The 21,204-nt window shown below is 37.6% G+C and overlaps 1 protein-coding gene across 1 annotated transcript in view; it reads right to left on the bottom strand.

Annotated features, from left to right (window-relative positions):
* Window positions 1–21,204, bottom strand: part of LOC110451389 — a 190,288-nt gene that overhangs the window by 87,229 nt on the left and 81,855 nt on the right. The window contains exons 20-28 of the mRNA XM_021499374.1: window positions 20,737–20,878; window positions 18,873–19,108; window positions 11,094–11,232; window positions 9,089–9,300; window positions 8,216–8,354; window positions 5,372–5,601; window positions 4,410–4,551; window positions 3,241–3,494; window positions 1,528–1,666 (exon numbers count right to left, since the gene is read on the bottom strand). Of these exons, the coding sequence (XP_021355049.1) occupies window positions 1,528–1,666; window positions 3,241–3,494; window positions 4,410–4,551; window positions 5,372–5,601; window positions 8,216–8,354; window positions 9,089–9,300; window positions 11,094–11,232; window positions 18,873–19,108; window positions 20,737–20,878 (1,633 nt within the window). The remainder of the gene's footprint in view (window positions 1–1,527; window positions 1,667–3,240; window positions 3,495–4,409; window positions 4,552–5,371; window positions 5,602–8,215; window positions 8,355–9,088; window positions 9,301–11,093; window positions 11,233–18,872; window positions 19,109–20,736; window positions 20,879–21,204) is intronic.

Here is a 21,204-nt window from a genome sequence, read left to right as displayed (position 1 = left end):
TGTATATATACATATATATATTATAAGGTAATAATTCATTGAGCTTTAATAGATACTGTAGAGTGGGTTGAAGGGGGTAATTTCATTTGGTATGTACTTTGCTAATTGTAACTTTTGTATTTGTAGAAGTCACGGTTGGTTGAGATATATTCATATTCCAGTGACAGTGTTTTAAGTGTGGCGTTCGGGAATGTGTATTGGACTGATTGAGTGGACTCTGAAGTACATTCCTGAATTTCGTCAAGTGCGCGAATCTTGCGAAACATGAAATATTGCTGTACACGAATCTCGCAGGCTATTAAATTGTAAAAACAATTGTTTGGTTTATGTTATTATTGCTAAATAGATACGAAATGATTTATGTACGGATGAGGAACGAAGGAGAACATAATATATTGTATTAATCTTTCAGGAATTTCATCACACTCTACTGCTTATCGTCATATTATCCCCTACACCTTGATATTCTTGACCAGCTTGTGGAGGTCACTATTTGGAAATGTTCCCTTCCCGTCGAGGAAAAATGTCATTTTTGTAAGTTGTTATACTAGAATCACTGAGAAATAATTTAAAACAGGTCGGTTATATCCGCACGAAGGATTGAATCAAAATCGAACGTTATTAAAACGAAATGATGCAAGTCACAATCTTTATTTATTATTTAGTGAAATTGATATTTGTTTTGTGATGATATTATTTGTATTTCCCTTGTTTTTGACTGCAGGTGGTTATCATTGAGGGTTTGCACTCTGATGGACTGTCTTTACTGACTTTCCGAGTCCTGCCGGTAATCGATGTTGTCAGGGGGATAATGCTACTCAGCTGTACCTGTATAACACCAAGTCTCCTTAAACCCATGTGTTCTTCATTGCAAAATACAAATATGTCAACAGCTAGTAAGATAAGCGTGTTCGTTTTTGATATGTTGTCATCCCTCATGCAAATTCCTGCTATACCGGTGGTTGTATTGACTGAGTACTAACACCAGGAATTCGGGAAAGGCATGCGTCATCAGCTTCATCGACATTACCAGCAATATAAATCTACGTCAGATAGAAGAAAAGACACGTTTTCATAGGGAGATCAATGGTAGTGATAATGAAACAGTTATTTCTAACCGATATCACGATAGCGACCATACAACTTGTACAAAGTTTCTTTAACCTACATCTTTTGAAACACTTTTTGTTCTACGTTTATCCGTACATAGCTTCTGCATCTATCACAGCAACATGATACTCGGATCAAGCTTTTGAATACAGAATTAATTGCAATAGTTCAACAAAACTATTCGAAAGCTAATCGAAATCAATGTGTACACTTTAGTGCATGTAATATTTGATGGTTATGTTCTAGCTAAACTCGAGTAAAAGCGGCAGAAGTAGAAGGATCTTCACTGTCCTTGCTTTGAACATCAAGAGGATTATATGAATGTGAAAGTGAAAGACATTGCTGGATTAATGTTATCACACCTGCTAAGCTTTCAATAAATTAAGAAATACAACAATCAAATTCGTATAAATTTACCTGTATCCAAGCTGTCTACATACAACTCTGGCATCGACGTCTCCCCATAAATCGTCACAGACCGTACCCCAGACACCATTATGGTAAATTTCTACTCGACCCTCGTACTGGGTGCCACCATTAACCAGCCGTACAGATCCTAGAACACATTGTTTTAAAGTAACATCAGATATCAAGTACGACTGTATCTTTCATATGCTATTTTAAGATGTTAGCAAAACATGTTTCTACCACAATACGCTGTGTTATTCTGCTCTCAGATCATTGTATAAACATGCAGACTGTTGAATAAATGTGAGTGATACACCACACGTGGTATATGACCTTTCGTAGTTTTGATTGGTCGAGAAGATGCAATTTGACCGTACGAATGTTTTCACGCGCTTTTTGCCTAGTGCTGTTTTGTTTACGTCGTCTGCGGCAAATGTTGGTGACTTTTGTGAGGTTATGCGATGGGAAAAGAGGGTTATTAAGGCAATACCAAAAGAAGATGATGCTTAAAGATTAGATCGCTAGTTTCAGGCAAAATTGCTACAGACGCTCGATATCGTTTCGACGCCATACCGTCGCGTTTCCAGGTCGTGAAAACCAGAGACGTAATATACCGATATATGTCTCTGTGAAATCCAAACAAGATCTGTAATAGTGTCGGAAAATATTTCGTTCTCCCCATGTCCAGTTATCAATATTTGGAGGGCCTGTCTTTGGCGGAACTCTCACTATAAACTTCAACCATAAAACCTCACGAGGAAACGTCCCAGCCCTATGGTTTTGGACATTGACAGCGATTATTTCGTCTTCATCACCTTGCGGGAGGCAGATTTCGTACGATATGCTTACGCGCATATAGTCCGTGGTTAATTTATAAAAAAAGGTGTGTATGCTATTCAAATCAGGAAATACTCAAGATGTTTCCGACTGAGATTGTGGTAGAAACAGATCACACGACATGTGGTTGTTGAATATGGTATTTATTTCACTCGAGTTAGTTAATTTTCAAACGTTACAGAAAGACACTTGCTAAAGCTCGTGTCTTTTGTAACTTTTGAAAATTAACTAACTCGAGTGAAATAAAAACAATATTCAACAACCACTCGTTGTGTAACCTCTATTTAATCTTTTTTCTTAATATTTTCTTTTTCTACATCGACTCATATTTTAGTTTCAAAATACCAAATGTTTTCGTAGCTAAAACTCTCTCCTCTTTTAGTTACTTTACGTTAATTGCAATTTACATTTGAAGAATATTCAACATTAGGAACGTCAATTCTCAATAATTACCATAAGTTACTACTACGACAATCGAAATAATTACCACTAGATACTACGACAATCGAAATAGTTACCACTAGATACTGCAATAATTCTCAATAATTACCACTAGATACTACGGCAATTCTCAATATTTACCACTAGATACTACGATAATTTTCAATAATTACCACTAGATACTACGATAATTCTCAATAATTACCACTAGATACTACGATAATTATCAATGATTACCACTAGATACTACGATAATTCTCAATAACTACCACTGGATACTATGATAATTCTCAATGATTACCACTAGATTCTACGGCAATTCTCAATAATTGCCATTAGATACTACAGCAATCGAAATTATTACAAACATCTAAACATGTATTAAATATAAACTACTGTTTGTATCATATCTGTATACATATGCTATCGTTCATTGTTGATTACCTTCCAAATTCTCTGTGGAGGAATTTATAGGAGCTGATGTTGTGACAACCTCGGTGGTCATTTCTGGAGTAGTTGTCCCCCCACTCTGTTCACACTTTACTCCTACGTCCTCACTATGACCACAGTTTTCGTTTTGCCATCCTCCAAAATTACAGTCAATAAGTCTGGTCTCGTTCCCTTTGCAATTGACGCTATCCATCCATGTTGGTTCTATGCCTTCACCGTAATATGCTTCCGTCTTAAAACCAAGCGGGCTATTGAAAATAACACAAAGCTGTATTAGAACCAGAAAAAGCAACGCTAGGTATTTGATTCAGCAATACTGCTGGATAATCAACAGAACAGAACGCTCACGTAAAGTCAAACTCTAGACACAAAAATTGATATCAAAACATGAAGTACAGAACAAAAAAAAAGGTATCACGAAACCCAACTAACCGAAATGTTTCACGAGTGAAAACAGTATCGGAAAAAACAAACGAGAGAAATATTTTTCGGATTCAACAGGGATGCCGTTACATTTTGTATCAATTACATTTTTAAAGTACCTTAAAGTTTGAACAAAAGTGACGGCATCAAAATGTGGGGAGTCGATAGCGTAATATTTGGGGCAATATCTTCAGGACTTCACACTTATTGAACATCTAGTGTCCCATGCAGTGAATAGAAGTACTTTTCTGATTGAACAATATTTCAAAATAATGCCTTGACACTGTGACAGATGTAACTTCTGACGTCTTACAAGGTGTAAAAATAATTAGTTCAATCAAATAGATTGAAACTAAATTTTCAAAATGGCAAAATTTGAATACATTTCATAATACTTACCTGTAACTTGTCTACACAGACCACATTTCATAAGACTTACCTGTGTCCTTTCTACACAGACCACATTTCATAATAATTACTTGTAATCTGTCCACACATATCTCATTTTATAATAATTACCTGTAGCCTGCCTACCTGTAACCTGTCCACACATAGCAAATTTCATAAACTTACCTGTGACCTGTCTATACAGACCATATTATATTAGACTTACCTGTTACCTGTCTACACAGATCATATTTCATAAGACTTACCTGTAACCTGTCTACACAGACCATATTCCATAAAAACTTGCATGTACCTGTGATCTGTCTAGACATAACACATTCTACAATATTTACCTGTATCCTAGCTGGTTACACACAACACGTGCATTGTTCATGCCCCATTCATCGTCACAGACTGTCCCCCATTGTCCCGCGTGGTACACCTCCACTCGACCTTCCATCTCAGACGGACCGTCAACAAGACGTAGATCACCCTCTGTTCAAAAACCAATTTCAACAAATTAAGACATGTTTTTCCGATACAACAGCTGATACTCAATCGACAGAAGATAAATATGAAAATAGTGATACAGGTTAGTACTGTGCAAATAATAAGATAAATTATAACAGGTATTATAAGTTCGATATCTGGGCGATACTGGGGGCCTAAATACTGAAAGAAGATTTAATTTATATTATTATTGAATTACATTGTTTTGACAATGAACTTTAAGTTTTGCTTATACTTAATTTTGCCTTTAATGCGTAAGTGGCAATGGGGTTCAGACTGACTTAGGGTAAAATTTACAAACATCGAATTACATTAAACGCTTTTCTGATTTAAATGATATTGGGCGAAACTTTTGCCTCACATTAACTGTAAAGCAGCATGTTCTCTACTGTACATAGAACTTGGATAATATAATAATTGATCTCTGTAGTTCTGCTTGTGACAGACTACCGGAAGTTTTTGTTTCTCTGACTCAACAACGTCTTGTTTTCTAGGCTACAAACTATATATCACATTCCTAAGATTAAAGAGATTTAAACAAATTTTATGTATATACATATGTGGGTTTGTGAGGGTGTGTGTGTGTGTTGCAACAAGACAGTATGATACAATAGTAAAAATTAAGTCAAGTATCTTACACACCTATGTCAATGTATCGAGCCATAGTCTAATTTGATATGATGTCTATAGCAATTGTGGCGTTACTACTCTAACTTTTAATACCAAAACCGTGGTTTAGCCTATGATAAGTGGATATACATCATCATACTAACACACGTACACCAAATACTGAATTCAACATTACCCTTGGCTGCTGATTGCGTGGTAGAGTATGGAATCGTCATAGTGGACGGTGGCGAGGGCGGGGGGTGACACACTACACCGGCATCCTCGCTGTGACCACAGTTCTCTATCCCCCATCCTGGAAAACCACAATCCATCAGCCTTGATTCGTTCCCATAACATGCCACATCGTCCAGCCATGTTGGTTCTGAACCAGAACCGAAATGCGCTTCTCGTCTGAACGTTCCTCCACTATAATGAATGAATATGATATATAAAATATACTCAAGTGCTGACAATGAAAAAAACTTGTGTATTTTGCATAGGAAATGAGTGCTTTAAGGACACTACCAGGAAAAAAATGGCCATAGTGAGTATAAATTAATCTGTGTAGTATTAATTATCGTTCAGAGAGATTTTGGTTTCTTATATTAAGCGCAGCTTATCAGTACATGCATAAACCAGACACCGAGACGTAAACAAGGGACGTATCTAGGAAAACAACTTGACAAAGACCTCATTGCCAATGACAGTTTTATAAAATCAGCTAAACAGCCATAATATGTGTAATAGTAATATAAAAAAAAGCATCAGAATGCCGAAGTGTCAGTCGATTGAGCTATGGTAAAATATGAGCAACAAAAGAAAGATTCACATGGAGACGCTTGAAATAGAAGAATGATAATAAGCCAAGATGTTCCAGAAAGGTAAGCGTCTTCTGCTTCACCGAAGTCACCAGCCAAATACGCTAGATCAAATTTAATCATAGAAAGGTCTTCAAACTGATAAGATAATGCTTAATGTTGAAGACACAATTCGAACACTCAAAAGTTGTAAAACTAGGGGGGAAATACAGATGTTGGATATCACAACGTTACACGATGTGCGGTGTGCGCACTATGTGTGCACGGTGGGTGAACGATGTGTGCACGATGTGCGAACGATCACTGCTTGCGCACATTTGTGTGCATGATGGACGAACGATGAGACAGACAGACAGACAGCCAGACAGACAGACATTCTTTATTTCCTCTGATAAGAGATTACAGATTCCTACATCTATAAGCTTTTCTTTATGTCTATACTTTCTTAAAATTAGAAATTGTGTTTTCGGTATTTTTTAATCTACTTTAATCGACACATGTGAAATTACAACACAGTCCCGTATACTTTATATTATCGTGTTTAGTCTGCATTAAACCCAACAGCGCACACAGGTTATACTCTGCTATGTTTTTTGTCGATAAAATAACAAATATTTAAATTGTCGAAAATGAGCATTTATTCTAAATGCCAGAAATCGAACATATGTATACATCTTTGCGTTGATTTTTATAATACGGTGTACAAAGAACCAAAAAAGATGGGGCTTGCTTCAAAATAAACGCACCATTTGTAATTAAAAGATGTACAACAAATGAAACAAATATAAAACAAAGATGTGCAACAATTATATTTTTACATAATAGTACATAAAGGTGGATACAAATTAGGGGAGGAGGAGGGTAGCTGATTTTTAAGAAGATTTTTTAAAATGTCAGCATGGAAAAATATTCTGCACGGGTCACGTGACTTTAGTACACCAAAACATCACGTGACTACTTCTATAGGGATGGACTAGTTTCAAAAACGGAAAGTTATCCTCTATCCGGAACCCATAAATATAACAAATAAAAATATAATATACTAACCATATAATATAAATTACTTTACGCATTGCATAAATACAATTATATTATCGTATTTAGTCTGCATTAAACCCAACAGCTCACACGGGTTATACTCTGCTATGTTTTTTGTCGATATAATAACAAACACTTAAATTGTCGAAAATGAGCATTTATTCTAAATGACAGAAATCGAACATATGTATACATCTTTGTGTTGATTTTTATAATAAGGTGTTCAAAAAACCAAAAAAGATGGGGCTTGCTTCAAAATAAACGCCACAAACTTGAACTTAAATATTACCATATTGTTCAAGTGCCCATACTATACAGGTAAACATAGCCACTTTGTACATGTACCTGGTCCGTAGTTTTCCCCCGACCGGGGCGCTTACGTATTTCGTCGGGTAGGGCCAGGGTTGTGAAAACCCAGGTGAAGGGGAGCTATTAGCAAACCGAATGCAAATAACAAATACTAAACGTACGGTATCGCATATCAGCTACATGTGTCAGGTATAGGCCAAGTAAAACTCCGGTCACTCATCAAATTATTATTTACCTGTTCTGTTACCTTGGAGTCTTACCCATTCCACGGTCACTGTAATGCCGTGTTACACCCATTGTAAAACTGTACATACTCTTCATAACTGTGATGAGAAATTACGGTAATACATAAAGTTTTCATTATTGCATACGAACTTTCCGTATTTTTTTCATTCCGTAATATTGATCTACAAATTGTACCAAATCGCACAGTTGTGCGGAGAGAAGCGCACAACGGGGCGAACGATTGTTAAATAGCACAATTGTGCGCACCATGTGTGGACGATGTGCGGACGGTGGGTGAACGATGTATGCACGGTGTGCTCACTCTATTTTTGGTGCGTTGTGCGGTCACACAACTGTATGAACAAAGTCGAGATTCAGATCCTTATAAGGACTCACACAAGTAAATCAGCCAATCAGCAAGTCTCTCATACGATTGTGATCCCTACGTAAAATTTGTTCCGGTTTAATATAGTCACTCTGGGTAATTTGAATAGGTAATTGTTGACATATTTTATATTGAATGACATCTACAGATATTGAACATCAAGAGGATTATATGAATGTGAAAGACATTGCTAGGTTAATGTTATCACACCTGCTAAGCTTTCAATAAATTAAGAAATACAACAATCAAATTCGTATAAATTTACCTGTATCCAAGCTGTCTACATACAACTCTGGCATCGACGTCTTCCCATAAGTCATCACAGACCGTACCCCAGACACCATTATGGTAAATTTCTACTCGACCTTCGTACTGGGTGCCACCATTAACCAGCCGTACAGTTCCTAGGACACATTGTTTTAAAATAACATCAGATATCAAGTACGACTGTATCTTTCATATGCTATTTTAAGATGTTAGCAAAACATGTTTCTACCACAATACGCTGTGTTATTCTGCTCTCAGATCATTGTATAAACATGCAGACTGTTGAATAAATGTGGGTGATACACCAAACGTGGTATATGACCTTCCGTAGTTTTGATTGGTCGAGAAGATGCAATTTGACCGTACGAATGTTTTCACGCGCTTTTTGCCTAGTGCTGTTTTGTTTACGTCGTCTGCGGCAAATGTTGGTGACTTTTGTGAGGTTATGCGATGGGAAAAGAGGGTTATTAAGTCAATACCAAAAGAAGATGATGCTTAAAGATTAAATCGCTAGTTTCAGGCAAAATTGCTACAGACGCTCGATATCGTTTCGACGCCATACCGTCGCGTTTCCAGGTCGTGAAAACCAGAGACGTAATATACCGATATATGTACGGAAAATACGCAAGATAAATGTGACATATCTTGTTACTTTAATAACAAATATTATTTAATCTCCTTAAGACAATTATTTGTAAATCTTATCATTTGATGAATTGACTACTGCTATGCCGAAATCACTCCATTTAATAGACGAATCATTTGAGTCATTCAGTCATATTCATAATTACATATTTTAAGGATTTCTGCAAGGTTCTTAGAGGCAGAGACACATTGACAAGCATATACAAAGTATAAAATTCACCATCACCTTGGAGTGTTGACTGCGTGGTGGTGGAAATCGTGGACGGAGGCGGAGTACAGATTACACCGGCGTCCTCGCTATGACCACAGTTTTCTGCCCCCCAGCCTGGGAATCGACAATTAATCAACGCTGATTCGCCACCAACACACTCAACATCGTCCATCCATGTTGGTTCTGATCCAGCACCGAATGTCGCCTCTCGTGTAAAAGTTCCCCCGCTATCAAATTTGTTCACGTGTAAAATATGCATGAGTTAACATGTCTACTCTGTACATTGTTATTATTTGAAGAGTCTGCATGCACGACAAACGTACTGTAATTACACTATATTATGTATTTCAAGAAAAAAGAAATAGTCCTAGCTTTTTTTGTACATAACGCAATGATTCAATGTTCGACATTTTAATAAAGTAAGTTTCATTTCACAATGTTGAAACAATGATTGCTGTAGATTGTGGCTAGTTATAATAGAGACTATAAATAAGAGGTCCATAGGACTTGTATCGGGCGTCTGTTATTTATTTTACCTCATCCCCGAGAGCCATACTACGTTCTACAACATTTGATTCCAAGGTCCAAAGGACCAAGGATGCTTCATAGAAAATTTAGCTAAAATCCGTGTATATGGATATATGGCTATGAGCTGCAGATCTCAATCATTTCCGTACTGTGACCATGTGTCTAAGTCTCTCAACGTATTGGTTCCGACTATTCTGGTACTTATCTCTGTATGCCTAGCAATACGTAATGGTGTTAAAGGTTATGAGTCTCAACCGCTACCACGTTATGATTCTAGGAATAATACAAAAGGGGTTTGCAAAATGTCGTTTTGGTAGCATACGAGCATCCATCACTTCGTATACAACAATTATATGTTTATTAGTTTGGGGTAGGAATCAAATTAGGACAAAGAGATCAATTCTCCTTCGGCAGGGCCGATTATGAATGCATTGGTAGCATTGCATTTCTCTCTTCATAAGTAATTGTAAATACGATATAAGTGTGAGAGTCTCAACCACTATCTTCAACTTGCTAGTTATTACTAGGCAATAAGTCGCAATAGGCCTATCCCTACAGCATATTAAGGCAACAATCCAACGATGAATCCTGGTAGCAGGTTTATATTCGCTCTTCATTCCCAACAATTGTACAGATAGTTACAGTATAGCGTGGGAGTCCCAATTGTTTCACTTTTAAAAACACGGCAATAATAAAATATAAGTCTACCTCAGAAAAGAGCAGAATCTCGGGACCAACCCCGTTTACATTGAAACATTCGCTATTTCATGCCAATCAGTGTGACTGTGGTGAAGCAAGTTAGAAGAAGAAATATTGAGCAGCCAAGGTGCCCCCAATGTCCACTGAAAATGTATTGCCCTAGTCGAGACCCCATATATTCCTTAATCCAGTCGTGCCATAGGTCGAACCTATGTCTGGTCTTTTATTTTTGAGAGTGTGCTTTTGCCTTGCAACAGTAATGTAGCAAACTAACAGTTGTTATAATTTGTGATGTCGTTCTGGAGGAGAATACGTTGGTAATTAGATTAGCTTATTTTACACTGATTTGAGCCCATCTCCTCACTCCCATTGGGCAACAGACTTCATTAAGTTCCCTTCATTTATCATTGTTAACTTCTGAATTTAGTAAAATAATAAAGCTCGCGGGGAAAAGGAGTATTTTGAAGGTTGAAATCCTCAAAGTTTCCCCATTGGACTAAACCTGTAAGTCCCCATTTAATCAAACGTCTTTCGTTATCAATCGTTTCATTTTCAAGTCTTAATTATCCACAATGTCTAGTAAGTTGAAACACATTTAGTCGTTTATGAAGGGAAAAAGATAACCGGAAAGAGGTTGACGGACGACATAGGTACGATGGACCACCAGGATTGTGCTAATCACATTATGACATTATAAATATATAATTATTTTATTCGCTCAGGCAATAATGATGTTACTGCGTTACAGTAAAGTTCCTTTGACTTCGGTGTAAAAAAAACATTGTGAACTTACAGGTATCCAAGTTGTCTACAAACAACTAGGGCGTCGTTGTTGTCCCATCCATCATCACAGACCGTTCCCCAGACATCGTTATGGTAGATTTCCACACGGCCCTCATACTGCGTCCCACCATTTACAAGTCGAACAGATCCTACAAAATACGTCAAGGTAGTAGACGTATATTACTTAAACCCTTCAGTCTACAGGCAGCGAAATATCATAAGGTCATGTATTGCAAAGGGAACAAAAGAAGACCACAGTGTGTACAAAACTAGTTTGAACTCTTGACGAATATTAACAACAGATTGAAAACGAACAGAATGTAGATCTTTCGAAAGGGTAAACGTCATTTGTTTCATCGACGAGATCCAACGCGCGAATCCTGGTCTTCACCATCTAATATAACGTTCTCAGAGTGGGAACAGCGAAACTACAAGCACTGAGGAAACAGGTGAAGTTAAAACGAAACTACAAGCACTGAGGCAACAGGTGAAGTTACAACGAAACTACAAGCACTGAGGGAACGGCTGAAAATACAACGAAACTTCAAGCACTGAGGGAACAGGTGAAAATACAACGAAACTTCAAGCACTGAGGAAACAGGTGAAGTTACAACGAAATTACAAGCACTGAGGGAACAGGTGAAGTTACAACGAAACTACAAGCACTGGGGAAACAGGTGAAGTTACAACGAAACTACTAGGACTGAGTAAACAGGTGAAGTTACAACGAAACTGCTAGCACTGAGGGAACAGGTGAAGTTACAACGAAACTAGAAGCACTGAGGGAACAGGTGAAGTTACAACGAAACTACAAGCACTGAGGAAACAGGTGAGGTTACAACGAAACTATAAGCACTGGGGAAACAGGTGAAATTACAACGAAACTACAAGCACTGGGGAAACAGGTGAAGTTACAACGAAACTACAAGCACTGAGGAAACAGGTGAAGTCACAACGAAACTACAAGCACTGAGGAAACAGGTGAAGGTACAACGAAACTACAAGCACTGAGGAAACAGGTGAAGTCACAACGAAACTACAAGCACTGAGGAAACAGGTGAAGTCACAACGAAACTACAAGCACTGAGGAAACAGGTGAGGTTACAACGAAACTACAAGCACTGAGGAAACAGGTGGGGTTACAACGAAACTATAAGCACTGGGGAAACAGGTGAAATTACAACGAAACTCCAAGCACTGGGGAAACAGGTGAAGTAACAACGAAACTACAAGCACTGGGGAAACAGGTGAAGTAACAACGAAACTACAAGCACTGGGGAAACAGGTGAAGTTACAACGAAACTACTAGCACTGAGTAAACAGGTGAAGTTACAACGAAACTACCAGCACTGAGACAACAGGTGAAGTTACAACGAAACTACAAGCACCGAGGAAACAGGTGAAGTTACAACGAAACTACAAGCACTAAGGAAACAGGTGAAGTTACAACGAATCTACAAGCACTGAGGAAACAGGTGAAGTTACAACGAAACTACAAGCACTGAGGGAACAGGTGAAGTTACAACGAAACTACAAGCACTCGGGAAACAGGTGAAGTTACAACGAAACTACTAGCTTTGAGTAAACAGGTGAAGTTACAACAAAACTACAAGCACTGAGGGAACAGATGAAATTACAACGAAACTACAAGCACTGGGGAAACAGGTGAAGTTACAACGAAACTACAAGCACTGTGGAATCAGGTGAAGTTACAACGAAACTACAAGCACTGAGACAACAGGTGAAGTTACAACGAAAATACAAGCAATGAGGAAACAGGTGAAGTTACAACGATACTACAAGCACTGAGGGAACAGGTGAAATTACAACGAAACTACAAGCACAGGGGAAACAGGTGAATTTACAACGAAACTACAAGCACTGGGGAAACAGGGGAAGTTACAACGAAACTACAAGCACTGAGGGAACAGGTGAAATTACAACGAAACTGCAAGCACTGGGGAAACAGGAGAAGTTACAACGAAACTACAAGCACTGTGGAATCAGGTGAAGTTACAACGAAACTACAAGCACTGAGGAAACAGGTGAAGTAACGACGAAACTACACGTACAGGGGAAACAGGTGAAGTTACAACGAAAATACAAGCACTGAGGAAACAGGTGAAGTTACAACGATACTACAAGCACCGAGGGAACAGGTGAAGTTACAACGAAACTACAAGCACTGATAAAACAGGTGAAGTTACAACGAAACTACAAGCACTGAGGAAACAGGTGAAGTTACAACGAAACTACAAGCACTGAGGAAACAGGTGAAGTTACAACGAAACTACAAGCACTGAGGAAACAGGTGAAGTTACAACGAAACTACAAGCACTGAGGAAACAGGTGAAGTTACAACGAAACTACAAGCACTGAGGAAACAGGTGAAGTTACAACGAAACTACAAGCACTGAGGAAACAGGTGAAGTTACAACGAAACTACAAGCACTGAGGAAACAGGTGAAGTTACAACGAAACTACAAGCACTGAGGAAACAGGTGAAGTTACAACGAAACTACAAGCACTGAGGAAACAGGTGAAGTTACAACGAAACTACAAGCACTGAGGAAACAGGTGAAGTTACAACGAAACTACAAGCACTGAGGAAACAGGTGAAGTTACAACGAAACTACAAGCACTGAGGAAACAGGTGAAGTTACAACGAAACTACAAGCACTGAGGAAACAGGTGAAGTTACAACGAAACTACAAGCACTGAGGAAACAGGTGAAGTTACAACGAAACTACAAGCACTGAGGAAACAGGTGAAGTTACAACGAAACTACAAGCACCGAGGAAACAGGTGAAGTTACAACGAAACTACAAGCACTGAGGAAACAGGTGAAGTTACAACGAAACTACAAGCACTGAGGAAACAGGTGAAGTTACAACGAAACTACAAGCACTGAGGAAACAGGTGAAGTTACAACGAAACTACAAGCACTGAGGAAACAGGTGAAGTTACAACGAAACTACAAGCACTGAGGAAACAGGTGAAGTTACAACGAAACTACAAGCACTGAGGAAACAGGTGAAGTTACAACGAAACTACAAGCACTGAGGAAACAGGTGAAGTTACAACGAAACTACAAGCACTGAGGAAACAGGTGAAGTTACAACGAAACTACAAGCACTGAGGAAACAGGTGAAGTTACAACGAAACTACAAGCACTGAGGAAACAGGTGAAGTTACAACGAAACTACAAGCACTGAGGAAACAGGTGAAGTTACAACGAAACTACAAGCACTGAGGAAACAGGTGAAGTTACAACGAAACTACAAGCACTGAGGAAACAGGTGAAGTTACAACGAAACTACAAGCACTGAGGAAACAGGTGAAGTTACAACGAAACTACAAGCACTGAGGAAACAGGTGAAGTTACAACGAAACTACAAGCACTGAGGAAACAGGTGAAGTTACAACGAAACTACAAGCACTGAGGAAACAGGTGAAGTTACAACGAAACTACAAGCACTGAGGAAACAGGTGAAGTTACAACGAAACTACAAGCACTGAGGAAACAGGTGAAGTTACAACGAAACTACAAGCACTGAGGAAACAGGTGAAGTTACAACGAAACTACAAGCACTGAGGAAACAGGTGAAGTTACAACGAAACTACAAGCACTGAGGAAACAGGTGAAGTTACAACGAAACTACAAGCACTGAGGAAACAGGTGAAGTTACAACGAAACTACAAGCACTGAGGAAACAGGTGAAGTTACAACGAAACTACAAGCACTGAGGAAACAGGTGAAGTTACAACGAAACTACAAGCACTGAGGAAACAGGTGAAGTTACAACGAAACTACAAGCACTGAGGAAACAGGTGAAGTTACAACGAAACTACAAGCACTGAGGAAACAGGTGAAGTTACAACGAAACTACAAGCACTGAGGAAACAGGTGAAGTTACAACGAAACTACAAGCACTGAGGAAACAGGTGAAGTTACAACGAAACTACAAGCACTGAGGAAACAGGTGAAGTTACAACGAAACTACAAGCACTGAGGAAACAGGTGAAGTTACAACGAAACTACAAGCACTGAGGAAACAGGTGAAGTTACAACGAAACTACAAGCACTGAGGAAACAGGTGAAGTTACAACGAAACTACAAGCACTGAGGAAACAGGTGAAGTTACAACGAAACTACAAGCACTGAGGAAACAGGTGAAGTTACAACGAAACTACAAGCACTGAGGAAACAGGTGAAGTTACAACGAAACTACAAGCACTGAGGAAACAGGTGAAGTTACAACGAAACTACAAGCACTGAGGAAACAGGTGAAGTTACAACGAAACTACAAGCACTGAGGAAACAGGTGAAGTTACAACGAAACTACAAGCACTGAGGAAACAGGTGAAGTTACAACGAAACTACAAGCACTGAGGAAACAGGTGAAGTTACAACGAAACTACAAGCACTGAGGAAACAGGTGAAGTTACAACGAAACTACAAGCACTGAGGAAACAGGTGAAGTTACAACGAAACTACAAGCACTGAGGAAACAGGTGAAGTTACAACGAAACTACAAGCACTGAGGAAACAGGTGAAGTTACAACGAAACTACAAGCACTGAGGGAACAGGTGAAGTTACAACGAAACTACAAGCACTGAGGGAACAGGTGAAGTTACAACGAAACTACAAGCACTGACGGAACAGGTGAAGTTACAACGAAACTACAAGCACTGAGGGAACAGGTGAAGTTACAACGAAACTACAAGCACTGAGGGAACAGGTGAAGTTACAACGAAACTACAAGCACTGAGGAAACAGGGATGCTATGGTCATTTTCTGATACCTAAAAGTTTTTATTATTTGGTTCGACCAGTTGATTTTTTCGACCTCGAGTTTGAGGCAAGATATATTATTCAAATGAAAATCTATAGCTGTTCAACCAGAAAAGCTTCAAAAAAAGAAAAAAAAAGTTCAGACATTTATTTGACCTATAAAATCACTGATGCATGAAAGATGGATATATAGTGTATACAGTTCTTTTTCTACATAATTTTGTTACCCTCTATACAATAATTGCTTCTTTACTTTCAATTCTTTTATCTATTCATGAAGAAAAGTCCTCATTTGAAGTAAACAAGTTTTAATTCTTGTGACAGTTAATAGTAAGGTAATTTATTACATAAACCTCACTAGCCAGCTACAGAACACCTTCGCGACTATTGACTCTGAGAGTCAAAGAATTTTATTAGATTATTTTTTTTATAAATTTTGATCCGTAAAATGTTACCAGCCTTTTTGTTTAAGGTCACACAGTATGAAACAACTAGCTAGTCAATGAAGTATAGATTGATCCATTGACGTGGTAAGCAGTATGGTATTTGTAAAGCAAACAAGTTATGTTTCAATATATATGTTTTTCATTATATCGTTTTAATTATAAGTGTTATATGTATATGGTTTGGTATATATTCAAAGATTATATCTGACTACCAACTGTTTGGCGTAAGTTTCAGTGTTGCATGAACCATAACAAGTAAATATTAACTAAAACGTCGATGCGGAAAAACAACATCAGAAGTCAACTACCCACAAAGTGTAACGTACTCTACGTGTTAGAGGTTAGATGATTAGACCAGCGTCCACTTATTAGTTGTAATATAACTTGTCATCGGAATTATTTTGACTCTTGAAGCTGAAGTAAAACACGTCCTCCTGATGCAGATATGTCTTATAGCGTATTAGCTTTATAAGTGATTCTCCTCAATATGACAGTATTTAGCAGATATTTAGATTGAAAGTCAGTTCGGATATCAGCATAATAACTTGATCATGTTGAATTGACTCTAACAGACTGTGAAAGTACATGTAATTTCTATTATTCATATTTAACAAAAGGTCAGCTAAGAGGATTTGTATCAGCTAGTTACCTACATTTCTCATAATTTCTTGTCTGATTTTTTACAATTGAATAATTTTCAACATACATAATGTAGTCGAATATCTGTCATACACGTTGGATAATATATTACTATTGGTATTGCTAAAGTTTGCTGATATCTCTATTAACTCGAATTAACTGCGAAATCCCAACTATGTTCTGGCGAGATTAATATTGTTTATAGAATACTTGAAAACACAACGAGTGTTCTTTTCCCTAAAAATAGGTTAAACATTGATAATTTATAAAGAAACAATGTTACATATGTAGGCCGTGATGCTGCGAAAAATCTCCCTACTTCAATTGTAATCTTCCTACTGCAATTGTAATCTTCCTACTTCAATTGTAATCTCCCTACTCAAATTGTAATCTTCCTACTTCAATTGTAATCTCCCTACTTCAATTGTAATCTTCCAACTTCAATTGTAATCTTCCTACTTCAATTGTAATCTCCCTACTCAAATTGTAATCTTCCTACTTCAATTGTAATCTTCCTTCTTCAATTGTAATCTTCCTACTTCAATTGTAATCTTCCTACTTCAAAACACAAATCTCCATTCATTGTGTTCCAAAGACATCACATGTATTTATTAATGTTAACGTTCTATTAACGGAACTGTAATCAGGGCTGCTTGGTCACATTTAAAAAGTTATTTTAGGGTCGTCTTTGTTCTTTCTTTTTTTTTCGAATCCCTTTTAATGATTTGTACAACCAAACTGACGACAGTTCAAACTGGAAAATTGGTCACAAAGCGTGGTCATGCATAAAAGATGTTTTAAGGAAAATACGATAATTACTGTTGATTAAATCGAGTTGAGGGAGTGTCAGGTGTCACATTTGGCTTTAATGAATCAATACACGAAAGAATATGTGTGTGTTTGTTTTCATTTAAAGAATCAACTATGCGTACGCTCCATTACAGTGATATGTTTTAGACTTGCGCACTTTCATTTTCGCATTGTATAGTACGAGGAGATAGCAGGATAGTTCGATAGACTTGCGGACTTTCATTTTCGCATTGTTTAGTACGAGGAGATAGCGGGGTAGTTCGATAGACTTGCGCAGTTTCATTTTCGCATTGTATAGTACGAGGAGATAGCGGGATAGTTCGATAGACTTGACGGACTTGAACATACAAATGCAGACATGGAAAGACTTTTCCAAAACTAGTAAAAGAACAAAATATAATCACTAGGCCCGTCCATATTTCATAACGAATTCACAATATTGTCCAACCGTTTTTTCGATCGCGTTAAACGAAAGTACGTTTATCAGAAATAACTACTATTTTTGTAAGCGTTTTAATTGTAAAATTACATAATATAATGAAGATATACATATCTGTTATTGTTATTACGTATATCATTCATCGATTGATTATAAGTATTGGCTATTAAAAAAAAGCAACGACTGCTAATGCTATGTCCAAACCGCAAATTTCATACCAAATATATAAACCCGTATAACTCGAATACACTGATAATTCAAAGTTTTTCTACGACCTCTTCGACTTCGATATAACAAGATTCGACTGTAATATCAATATGTGACGTGTGCGGTGCCTACGATTCTTTTGTTACGCTGATCATACCGCCTTTGTGACTGTTAGTCATCAGGAAAAATGATATAAAAATAACATCACAAATTGGAACTCTTGACAACAAGAGTTACATTTCAAATACGCATGGTTGAAACCGTTTCTCAGTTATCCAGTTAGAAATTAAACGGAACGATACTTCCAAAAACCAGAATCATGGGTACGTGTAACTATGTATTAGTTGTATAAGGATTGAGACTACCACATGAAGGAGTTCCTCTGTGTCTGACATTTTGTTCTGTTATTTGTATCCATACTTGATCAATTAGCTGAAATACATTGTTGATTACCTTCCGAAGCACCCGTGGATCCTGTCGGTGATAGTGTAGACACAGCTGGTGTAGTCGTCTCCTCAATCAGTTGACACCTTACTCCTACGTCCTCACTATGGCCACAGTTTTCATTTTGCCATCCTCCAAAAGTACAGTCAATAAGCCTCTGTTCGTCCCCTCGGCATTCGACGTTGTCCATCCATGTTGGTTCACTGCCTTCGCCGTAAGGTCCGTTCTTCTCAAAACTCACTGACCTGAATCAATAAGACGAGGTGATATTTGACCCCAAATAACAAGGACAAATATCTTTTAAGTCTTAAACAATTATAAAACATCAGATACCGCGAACACATCAATACACATGCAAGTCCCCACAAAAGAGATTTTTTTTATAAAAATCTCCACGAAACATTAGTGAACACACCGAGCCCTCTCCCATTTATCCCATTGCCCCAAATGAAATAATTAGGGATCTAACAAATCCATTCGTAATCCCAAAACGGAGGCAGATGTCATGAACACGAGCAAAAAATGTTTTGTTTCTGTTTCATGTTGTTATAACAGATAAATCTTATAAAATCGGTGTTCAGAGATAGATAAAGTGTCATCCTACTGTAATATCATACCCTGGAAACGAAAGCATGACACTACATCCGGTCACGTTAAATTGACAACGCGCTAACCAGTCCTTATCAACACCCTACTCAAACACATAGAGTCAGAAAGTTCTAATTTGTCTTTTGGTCAGGGGGAAAAATTCAACTTCATCATTGACTCGATTGAATGAACACTCAACAATTCAAAGGGCAAAAGAAAGGTACTGTCTCTGCTCCCAATATCCACGTTATCTAGTGTCCAGATTACTGCCTCAGTCTGTTTTCATATGTAATATCAAAACAAGCATACACAATACCAGGACTCGTACGAAACAGTTTACTTTTGTGGACTATTAACGTTATGCCAAAGAGTAAAATAACAAGAATTCAACAAAATCACATTTTACCGAAATTTAATTGACAATGCCTGCACAAGCATAAATTGTGTATGCAAGAAATAAATAATAATAAAATAAATGATATACAACATTTATAAAGCGCCTTATATAATTTGTAAAATTACTCTAAAGCGCTTTACAACATATGGATAATAGTAATGGTTACAATTGTGAAAACAAAAAACAAAGGCTTACAATCACTTTTATACATTTAAGCAAGCAATATACACATAATTGAACAAATAAAAGGGTGGTATTGCAAATAAAGCTGATGTGTAAAGAGGTACATATAGTACAACCGGTGAAATATTTATTTGTGATGTTTCGATAACTTAACAACGACTTGTGACAATCATTAGATGAATAAAAACTGATGAGAATGTGTTCCTAGGTGTCAAAACCTAATGTGATAATATCGTAGTCGGCAAGTCAATTAAGATCCGCTTTAACCGTTGGAAATTACGGTTCGGTTAACAAAATACTAAATGACAGTCGTATCGGCAAACCAGTATTCGAATGAAGGAACACCGGACTTTAGACGACCGTTCTTACAATCGTATCAACCTGTTTTCTGGTATACACCCTCCCACTAAATTGTGGATGATTAGTATGGCTGATGTCTTGCTTATATTATCATATTGCACTAATTAGGGGCAGTTGTGTTAAGGGGGGATTTCATTTAGGAAATTTAATGCACGAATATTGTAACTGCTGTTTGTTGGGTTCTTGGGAAAGTTTTGTTAACTATTTTAACTTGTGACACTAAATGCGGATCTAGCAATCTATTTGCGCAGGATTGTTTTACCTGGGCGCGTCACAACCACTGGATCCATTGCATTATATTAATACAGGCCTAACATGTTTCTATCATATTTATACAGAACTCACCTGTGTCCTAGCTGTCTGCACACAACATCAGTATTGTTCATGGTCCAAAGGTCGTCACAGACCGTTCCCCACTGACCAGCGTGATATACTTCAACTCGTCCCTCCAAAGCAGACAGACCATTGACTAGACGTAAATCTCCCTCTGTAAAATGTCCATTAAATGAAATCAAAGTGACTAATGACTATCAAAGCTGAACTGCATATGGTTGTCATATACTGTAGTACGTAAAACAGTACGCTACTTGTACGCGTACACATTACTTCGTGTTGGAGTCAAAGTATTTAAGAAAACATTATATCATATCTGCAATGAAGGTGAATTTGACATCTAACTATAACCCTTCATTATCAGAAATCACCTTCTCAAGTTACCCGAATACATGAAGAGATCTTGTAACTGCAGCAACAAAAGCTTCCCTTTTATTCAAATAACACATATGAGTTTAGTTATAGTCAATCTGAACAAAT

Source organism: Mizuhopecten yessoensis, unplaced genomic scaffold, assembly GCF_002113885.1.
Source record: "Mizuhopecten yessoensis strain PY_sf001 unplaced genomic scaffold, ASM211388v2 scaffold5979, whole genome shotgun sequence".
Classification (NCBI taxonomy): domain Eukaryota; kingdom Metazoa; phylum Mollusca; class Bivalvia; order Pectinida; family Pectinidae; genus Mizuhopecten; species Mizuhopecten yessoensis.
This window is presented reverse-complemented; position numbering and strand designations above follow the sequence as displayed.